Here is a 10,000-nt window from a genome sequence, read left to right on the forward strand (position 1 = left end):
TGATAAAGTGAGAGTGAGAGAGTGATAAAGTGAGAGTGAGAGAGTGATAAAGTGAGAGTGAGAGAGAGTGATAAAGTGAGAGTGAGAGAGAATGATAAAGTGAGAGTGAGAGAGAGTGATAAAGTGAGAGTGAGAGAGAGTGATAAAGTGAGAGTGAGAGAGAGTGATAAAGTGAGAGTGAGAGAGAGTGATAAAGTGAGAGTGAGAGAGAGTGATAAAGCGAGAGAGAGAGAGAGAGAGAGATAAAGTGAGAGAGAGAGATAGAGATAAAGTGAGAGAGAGAGATAGAGATAAAGTGAGAGAGAGAGATAGAGATAAAGTGTGAGAGAGAGAGAGAGATAGAGATAAAGTGTGAGAGAGAGAGAGAGATACAGATAAAGTGAGAGAGAGAGAGAGATATAGAGATAAAGTGAGAGTGAGAGAGAGAGAAAGAGAAGTAAAGTGAGAGAGAGAGAGAGAGAGTGAGAGAGAGAGAAAAAAGTGAGAGAGAGAGAGCGAGAAAAAAAGTGAGAGAGAGAGAGAGAGAGAGAGAGAGAGAGAGAGAGAGAGAGAGAGAGAGAGAGAGAGAGAGAGAGAGAGAGAAAGTGAGAGAGAGAGAGAGTGAAAGTGAGAGAGAGAGAGAGTGAAAGTGAGAGAGAGAGAGAGTGAAAGTGAGAGAGAGAGAGAGTGAAAGTGAGAGAGAGAGAGTGAAAGTGAGAGAGAGAGAGAGAGAAAGTGAGAGAGAGAGAGAGAGAGAGAGAGAGAGAGAGAGAGAGAGAGAGAGAGAGAGAGAGAGAGAGAGAGAGAGAGAGAGAGAGAGAGAGAGTGAAAGTGAGAGAGAGAGAGAGTGAAAGTGAGAGAGAGAGAGAGAGAGATAAAGTGAGAGAGAGAGAGAGAGAAAGTGAGAGAGAGAGAGAGAGATAAAGTGAGAGAGAGAGAGAGATGAAGTGAGAGAGAGAGAGAGAGAGATGAAGTGAGAGAGAGAGACAGAGAGATAGAGAGAGAAAGAGAGAGATAGAGAGAGAAAGAGAGAGAGAGAGAGAGATAAAGTGAAAGAGAGAGAGAGAGAGAGAGAGAGAGAGAGAGAGAGAGAGAGAGAGAGAGAGAGAGAGAGAGAGAGAGAGAGAGATAAAGTGAGAGAGAGAGAGAGAGAGAGAGAGAGAGAGAGAGAGAGAGAGAGAGAGAGAGAGAGAGAGAGAGAGAGAGAGAGAGAGAGAGAGAGATAAAGTGAAAGAGAGAGAGAGAGAGAGATAAAGTGAAAGAGAGAGAGAGAGAGATATAAAGTGAGAGAGAGAGAGAGAGAGAGAGAGAGAGAGAGAGAGAGAGAGAGAGAGAGAGAGAGAGAGAGAGAGAGAGAGAGATAAAGTGAGAGAGAGAGAGAGATAAAGTGAGAGAGAGAGAGAGATAAAGTGAGAGAGAGAGAGAGAGATAAAGTGAGAGAGAGAGAGAGAGAGAGAGAGAGAGATAGAGATAGATAAAGTGAGAGAGAGAGAAAGTGAGAGAGAGAGAGAGAGAGAGAGAGAGATAAAGTGAAAGAGAGAGAGAGAGATATAAAGTGAGAGAGAGAGAGAGAGAGAGAGAGAGAGAGAGAGAGAGAGAGAGAGAGAGAGAGAGAGAGAGATAAAGTGAGAGAGAGAGAGATAAAGTGAGAGAGAGAGAGAAAGAGAGAGAGAGAGAGAGAGAGAGAGAGAGAGAGAGAGAGAGAGAGAGAGATAAAGTGAGAGAGAGAGAGAGAGAGATAAAGTGAGAGAGAGAGAGAGAGAGATAAAGTGAGAGAGAGAGAGAGAGATAAAGTGTGTGAGAGAGAGAGAGAGATAAAGTGAGAGAGAGAGAGAGAGAGACAAAGTGAGAGAGAGTGATAAAGTGAGAGTGAAAGAGAGTGATAAAGTAAGAGAGAGAAAGAGTGATAAAGTAAGAGAGAGAGAGAGAGAGAAAGAGAAAGATATGCGGATAGTTAGATGTTGATGGTAAAAGTAGAAAGAAATAGAAGAAAAAATGGATTATCCTTAAGAAATCTGACAGGTTTCAGGAGCCAGCTAATGAATAGCAGTTTGATTTGTTGCTGGATAGCACTAACTTCTTGTGACATTAGACTTCGCTGATTATAACATGGAATATATTTGAGAATCAGACATGGTTTAATTTATTGGAGGTAAACAAAAGGATGATGTTTCAAATTATTTGTACCAAAATTATCCTTTTCAAAATCTAGTAATCAGATTCTGCTTAATTTAGGCCTGCGGTGCCAGTATTTTCCCCCTCTTCGCTATGTATACGACTCCTTCGCGGTGGCATTAGGTCACACCCGCCAGCCAGCCGTCTAATTATCTTTTGCCACCCCCCTCCTGTAGGTACACCTTGGAGATAACTGATGACCTGCCTTTCAACCTGCAAAACTACCTGGTTCCCTTTGCCATTACCATAGGAATTTGCTTTATAGTAATGCTCACTTTTATGGTAAGTAGTGTATGCTGAGTGTTCGAGTTTGACTTAGCTTTGCCTTCGTGTTTTTGTGGCTTGATTGCCGAGTATGGTGTAGGGCGGAGTAGTATGGAATGAAGAATGTATTTTGATGAGTAGATCTTCTCGTTTTTAGTTATTTGATAACAGATTTATTTATTTATATATATACATTTTTTTTTTTTTTTTTTTTTTTTTACATATCTTGTAGTTTACTTTTTGTGTATGTAGTCTTAGATGCATAATTTGTTTGTTTATAAGTAAATGTTATGTAATATGCGAATTAGGAATTCTGGTATCCTCGAAGCTTGATATGTATGTGAGGAATACTTGTTCAGCTCTTTCTTTTCTTTTCTTTTCTTTTCTTTTCTTTCTGAACATCTTTAAATTATCTTAACCCAATGGCAGCAGGTTTATGTACTGTCCATTTTAGAATTTTGTGAGTTTTGTTACATACAGATGGCTCCTCGTGTGTTCAGCCACCAAGAAGTCTGTCAGTTGGCCCTTGTGACTGGCCCTGATTTCCCCATTCCTTGAATTGGCGGGAAAAAGTGTTGTTCTCTTTAATACTTTAAATATGGACATTGTTTTCATTCTTATTGATATTATGATTATTATTATTATTTTTTTTTTTTTTTAGATAATAATAACATCAAAGACAATGAAATAGTAGAAGTGAAGCTTTTCAAAAAAAAAATCAAGGAAAATGGTAAACAGGTGAGATAGGTAAGACTAATAACCTACTCCTTAGTGACTAAGACCTTATAGAGCCATCTATGTGTAAAGACAATAGGTAAACTTTCATTACATTGGACATGGCATTGTAGACTTGCCATCTGCGCTAATTGGGTTAATTATCTTGAGAAAAGAAGAAGAAAAAATGTATATATGAACAAATATGAGTTTATATGTGTAGAAGGAATTGTTTGACATGAGCATTTTAGGTGTGCCTAGTTCAGAAACGGTTCATTTCCTTTCTAGTGAAATGAAAAAAAAGTAGGACTATTTAACCTTAGTATTTCCTTTTGATTGTATTTTTACTTTGTTGTTGTTGTTTTTGTTATGATGAATTTTTTTGTGGTTATTATAATAATTATATGTATTATTATTATTATTATCATCATTATCATTAATGTTTTTATTATTTTCTAATTCCACAAACATGACAAATAGAAATTAATGCAACTTTTGGTCTTACCTCTTAGTTAACCTGAAAAACTTATTTTTCATGCACAAAAGGGTCTATCAGCTGATTCTTAGACCCTCATCGGGCCCAAATGTCGACTGGACTCCTTATATACTTGGCTACATTGCCCTTATGTTGGGCTTACTTATATCTTTTTTCATTACCATGGTATGATACGATGATGTTACTGAAGCTTTATTTGTGGCTAAAGAATTTTCTAATCAGAGAAATATTGTTTGTAAATATGATTGAATAGTAGTGTAATGCATAGCACTTGCGCAGGAAGTGATTGAGTGTACAGATGCATTTGTCCCATTGATGTTGGGTACATTCCCTGTCCATGGTGCTTATGATTCATTAATTTTGCCTATGTATGAATGGCTTCACAAGCACTTAGTCAACATAGAGTCTACTGAGCCTGACTGGTCTCACCTGTTTTCCCCTTTCCTTAAATTTGCACAAAGTGGTGTTTATGTCATAATAATTACCATTACTAACATTTAAAATTATTATCAGATCCGGGGGATGTGACTTTCACATTACAAAAATAAATTGGCTTGAGGACCAGGTGAACTTGCTGTCATGGGAAAATATGGCTGTGGGCTGTGGACTTGCACAAAGCTCTAGGAGGATGATTAGACTCATTTGGCATTTCAGAAGGGGCTTTTGCATTATTTCCATGGATAAACAAGTGTAGAATGAAATGTCTTTGACCCATGACATGATAGATCACCATTTCTAGGGAGGATGCTATTGGTGCTGCTGGATGTATTACAAGGAAAGCAGTCTTTTACCATTTGTTCCTTCATGCCTGGCCTACAAGCCACACCCCTGGTAGAGTGTCCCCTCATGTAAGCATTGATAATGATAATAGTAAGAAAGATAAAACTTCTTTGTTCTCTAAATTCAAGGAATGGAGAAAATGGGTGAGGTCAGGGAGCCCTGTGAACTGATTCTTTGTTGACTTAGTACTTCTTTAATTACCTATGTGCAATTAAGATTAATGAAGCAAACCTATTGGATAGTGTGATGAACGTGCAGTCCTTGTATCAAGTTTAAGCATTATAACTAGTGATAAGTGAGAAATGAAAGGAAAATGGGCATGGATGTGCTTCTAAGGTTAATTAAGTAAAGTTTTTTTGAAGGCTTTTTAGTTTGTTTTTATGTAGAGTATATTAAACTGATTATATTCCTGTTCTACTATATTGTAGTATGTGAAAAGAGTAATAGTGAAAAATGTATATTCCTAGATATATCGACACTGATTTGATGATTACTTTTGATAGAAATTTAGCCCATATTAGCTTTTGTGAAGAAGTTGCAGTGATTCCTTTACCTGTAAGAAAATATTCTGTATCAGAGTATCCAGTTTAATTATAGTTCAAGATTATTGTTGGTGTTATTTTTATTATTATTTTAGGTTGTGACTAAGTAAAAAATGGTCTTTTGAATATCCAAATTAACTGTAGAATATTATTTTCTTCTTTTTCTTCTTTTTCTGTCTTGTTTTTATTTTATGTTTGGAGATTGTTTTACAGTAATATTTTGCTACTGGTAATTTCTCATATGTTGCAGCTTTTCTTAATGAAATTAGGTATTTTATTTTTTTGTGTTATGCTTGAATTGCAATATTAAAAGAAAGTGAAATTATGATTGACATATTTTTATATACCTAGTCCAGAATATGTATCTTTCTGGATAATTACAAATGTAATTCTCTCTCTCTCTCTCTCTCTCTCTCTCTCTCTCTCTCTCTCTCTCTCACTGACCCATTCCTAATGAACAGATTGTCAAGTGTGTGCGTGATTACCGTCGCTCTCGTCGTCACCGCCTCTCGTCCAGAGCCCTAAAAAAGCTGCCTGTGCACAAGTTCAAGAAAGGCGATCCATATGAGTGCTGTGCTGTCTGCCTGGAGGATTATGTTGACAACGACAAACTCCGCATATTGCCTTGTTCTCATGGTAAGCGTTCCTGCATTTAAGACATTATTTTAAAGGGAGCATCTTTGATTATCTGGATCTATATTGAGGGTAGTTACAGGAAGTCATGGGTGTCAGATGGTACACGCATTCCAGTTTCAAAGTAGTTTTAAACAATATCCTCTCCACACCACCAGCTTACCACACCAAGTGCATTGACCCGTGGCTGACCAAGAACCGCCGAGTCTGCCCAGTCTGCAAAAGAAAGGTTTTCACAGGAGATGAAAGGCCATCAGACCTGGAGAGTGACTCGGAGGATGAAAGTAGTCCTCTTATAAACTCTGATGGAGGCACACAGGGAGGAACTTTCAATCAACAGAGGGTATGTGAATTTAGCAATATTATCATCATCATTTATTAGTGTGTTGGGTATGTGTGTGGGTGTCTGTGTCTATGTAATTGAAGTGAAGTTTGTTTTTACTCTCTCAAGTTTTGTGTGATACTCCCCTTAAGTTTTCTTGGGCACATTACCCCAGTTTTGGCTTATTTATATACCAATTGGAATTATTGGAATTTTAAACTGTTATTATTTTGTACAATGAACATATTTAATTTCAGCATAACAAAACAGTCTTCTAATTCTATATACATAGGAAAATCCATTCCAAGAAGCTGAACGCCTGGCAGAGGAAAGGCGTCGACAGCGAAGAAGGAGAAGAGCCAGTTCCCGCAACATAGAGTGTGGACCGGAGGGTTATCAGCGGCTGGCAGAGTCAACGGATGAAGATGACGAAGAATACCAGGAAGATGAAGTAGAAGGTGCTAGAGCAGATGAAGAACAAAATATGGGTAAAATGGAATTTGTTTGTTTATCAGTTTACCTGTTTTAGTATCTCTGCACCTTATTTATTTTCCTTCATGGACTCCATTACTGATATGAAATATTATGGGGTGTTCAGGATTTACGTTTATGATCTGGTCATGTTGACTGGCAAAGACTCAGTTGTAGTTTTAGGTTTTATTATTTGACAGTGAAATTGCAAAGTAACCAAAAACATAATGTGGAATCGGTTATACCCTCATTACCCAATGATGTGAAGAGGGGCAAAGGTGGAGGTAAGCTTCTAGAGTAACATTGTGTCTTTGGGGGATGTTCAGGTAATACCTTTTGGTGGGTCAGTATTTGGAGCTTTTGTCGAATATCACAGAGTTCTTGAAGTGTTAGATACACGGAAGATGTCAGGCCTTGACAGGATAGAAAGAGTCAGGTGTCATAATTATAGATATACAGATGTGTTTATGTTTTTCCCTTTCTGTGGCTCTTCCCTACAGTCGATAGAAAAAGAGTTGGAGCCAAGAGGGGGGAGGAGAACGAGAGTGGAGAGGATGACCGTATGGAGTCACCGCATGAACCTCCTAATGTTAGTGTTATTGTTCATGGTGCAGGACGACCCTCAGGACACACAGGTAAGGTTGCTTGCATTCTATTTTGCTGGGGATTAAGTCTTTCTTTCTCATTTTCTTTCTTTCTTTCTCTTTTTCTTTCTTTCTAGCACCACTGAGAAAGGATTAAAAGGTTATTCATCATGAGTTTAACAGAATATCTCTGAGCTGGCAAAAATGCAAAAAGGTTTAAACTTGAGGGCCATGCATAAATGCAGCAACCCTTGTTACCTGTATTCTAAAAGCAAATAACCTAGTATCAGACTGAGAGTGTAGAGGCTTGACATGTGTCTCTGGAAAAGCAGCTGTTCTCAGCATAAGCTAATGTGATATATATACCCTAATGCCATCCAGAGGTAAAGGTTGAATTTTGATTTAGGGAAAAAACTCTTTAAAGAAAAATTATTTTATTGTGATATTTTACAATGAGTTGGGTTTCACTAGAACAACTTTCTCTTAATAATTAAGCTCTCTTGAACAGATACAACAAGCCTAGCAAGCAACCACAGTGCAACGTCCCAAGGCAGTCCCCCAGGTCCTGTGCAGATTGCAGTTGATGTGGTCAATTGCAACCCTGCTGCCACCTCACTGCCAACACAACCTCCCCATGTGCCGGAAGATGCTGGTTCTGAACGAGATTATGTTGTCTGAATCTGTTTCTTTTTTTGAGGATCATTAATTCTTGTATTTTCTTGATATGCATTTTCTTGTGCATAATCAGCAGCAACAAGATTAGTAGTATTAACAATGGAGACATCCTTTTCTTTTCTTTTTCTTTCATTTAATCTAGTTATTCATAGATAAGGATATTCAGATGAGGCCCTACTGATTAAGGAAATGCCTGTGCGCGAGGCATTGGTGCTCTTTTGTTTTCCACATCATATATTAATGGAAATTGGAGGTATATAATGTGTTTTCATATCATCATGGCATAGTAATTGAAGGCTACATCATTTTTCTCAAATTAAAGAAAAATTTTACACTCACGTTGGTCCATTTTTCAAGGGAACATGCAGATCTCAAATGAGTGCAGTGCGAGTATCTGCTGTGCGTTTTCTTCGTTGTCATTTTGAAAGGGATTGAAAAGGTGAAAATAACAAGGGTTTAAGGCATATCTCCTTGTTGCCATGGATAAGTGAGCTTTTCATTGTCAAAAGTAATTGTGATGTGAACAGATGTGTATTTGTTTTTGTTGGTTGTGTCAGGTCATTTAATTACCTGTCTCTCATCAAATGGAAGTTTTAATTAGGGCTAACTGTAGTCATCCTGTCATATCTTCCAATACACTGTGTCTCAAACTAAAGTGATATATAATGTAGATGAACCGAGTAATACATAGAAATTAATCCATATTTTCTCTATACTCCGAGTCTAACGATTAGACCCAGTTATCCAAATGTATTCATATACTGATACGTAGAATTGCAAATCCTTATTTCTGTCCAATTGAAGTTATAGATTTTGAACAGAAAAGTCAATGCAGAGTTGACTTTTTTTTTTTATACACAATTAAGATTATACATTTTTGTTATGTGACATTATATCATTAATGTTGTCATTATTATTATTATTATCATTATTATTATTATTATTATCATAATCATAAAAGTGTATTTATTGAAGAACTTGTTGAAGTTTCTATTTCCACCAGATTTTTGCAGTAGGTTACCTCTAAAGATTTTATTGCAAAAAGTAAAATCAGTATTAATGGACTGTGTTCCATTTTACAAAATTTTCTGAGTAGACATGAACCACAGATCAAAATTTCTAAATGTGACCAAAGCTTAATGTATCTATAATTTTATTACTACTGTTTGGCAAAATGCAGATATTCCCAGCTTTATTTGTGATCATTATTATAATAATTATCAGTATTGTTACTTTTTTTTTGTTTTGTTTTTCTCTCTCTCTCATCTTTTCTTTTTTCTCTCTTTTGAGGTTGGATTCTTTTCGAAAGAATCCCACGAAGATATTTTTTTTGTCTTTCTCCTTAGCCAAAGTAACGAAGTGAGATAGGGTTCACTCACATAGTATTTACTTGAGATTTTTGTTTTTAGATTTATGTGTGGATGATGATCTCGAAATGTCTAAAATAATGAAATCAAGATGATTTTCTTCATGTAAAGATGTAAAAAATAATGTATATAGTGGAAAAAAAGGAAGAAAAAAAAAGATCTTAATACTTGTTTAAGTAAATTTTCGGAGTTTGGTGTTGAATGTAAATATGTTTAGATCATGTATTTGTAGTGTATGGAAGAGGTTGTAATACTTGAGTCCAGTACATGTTGTGATTTTTTTTTTTCTTTTTTTTCCTCCCTTTTTTTATGTATTATCCACTTTATTTCCTCTTTTCTGTATAACATAAGCAGCTCATTTGTGAACAGAAAGCCACTACATTCTTGTTTTCTCCGTAAACGTGCAGTGTTGAGGTTCACGGACACCATAGCAAATATTTCATGACTGTTACTTCAAGAAAGTCGAGAGCTGGAACCTTAGGATAGGGAATTCCTTCATGTGCTTGTTATTTGTGTAAGTATTCAGATATGCATTAAACTACAACCAAATAGGAATTTATATTCTTCATGATGAGTAATTCTAAGATTTGTTAAGAAGGATTTGAATGCTGAAGTATTGCTGAATTATACATTTAAGAAAGAAGGTAAAGCAGGTATGTAATTTTGTCTATGTACACTGCAGTTTCTAATTGAGCATATAATATTGTGTTTTCTAATTGGTATTTTTGTACTGAACTACTCTGTTAATCAGATGTGTATGAACTATAGATTTAAGACAGTATTCTGTGACAGTCCATTATTTTAGATTTAAACTGAACAGTTTGAAGCTTTAGATATGAAATTATAATGTTATATGCATATAGTACATCTGGTGTGATATGTAATAATGTAGATATAACTTCATATTGATAAATATGTTTACATAGTTCATATACCAGTGTCATAACCCCACTATTCAAAATCTCTGTATTGTAGTTCATGTTTAGGTTTCTGTGTTT

General features: G+C 36.2%; 1 protein-coding gene across 2 annotated transcripts in view; it reads left to right on the plus strand.

The window, feature by feature from the left end:
- The window catches only part of LOC125038478 (E3 ubiquitin-protein ligase RNF13-like), a 22,913-nt gene that overhangs the window by 11,934 nt on the left and 979 nt on the right, over positions 1-10,000 (plus strand). For both annotated transcript variants that reach the window (XM_047631954.1, XM_047631955.1), the window contains exons 6-11: positions 2,331-2,436; positions 5,412-5,586; positions 5,742-5,926; positions 6,198-6,393; positions 6,877-7,011; positions 7,469-10,000. The exon at positions 7,469-10,000 is cut by the window's right edge and continues 979 nt beyond it. In XM_047631954.1, coding sequence (XP_047487910.1) covers positions 2,331-2,436; positions 5,412-5,586; positions 5,742-5,926; positions 6,198-6,393; positions 6,877-7,011; positions 7,469-7,638 — 967 coding nt within the window. In that variant the 3' untranslated portion in view covers positions 7,639-10,000. The remainder of the gene's footprint in view (positions 1-2,330; positions 2,437-5,411; positions 5,587-5,741; positions 5,927-6,197; positions 6,394-6,876; positions 7,012-7,468) is intronic.

The sequence above is a fragment of the Penaeus chinensis genome, chromosome 25 (assembly GCF_019202785.1).
Source record: "Penaeus chinensis breed Huanghai No. 1 chromosome 25, ASM1920278v2, whole genome shotgun sequence".
In the NCBI taxonomy this organism is placed as follows: Eukaryota; Metazoa; Arthropoda; class Malacostraca; order Decapoda; family Penaeidae; genus Penaeus; species Penaeus chinensis.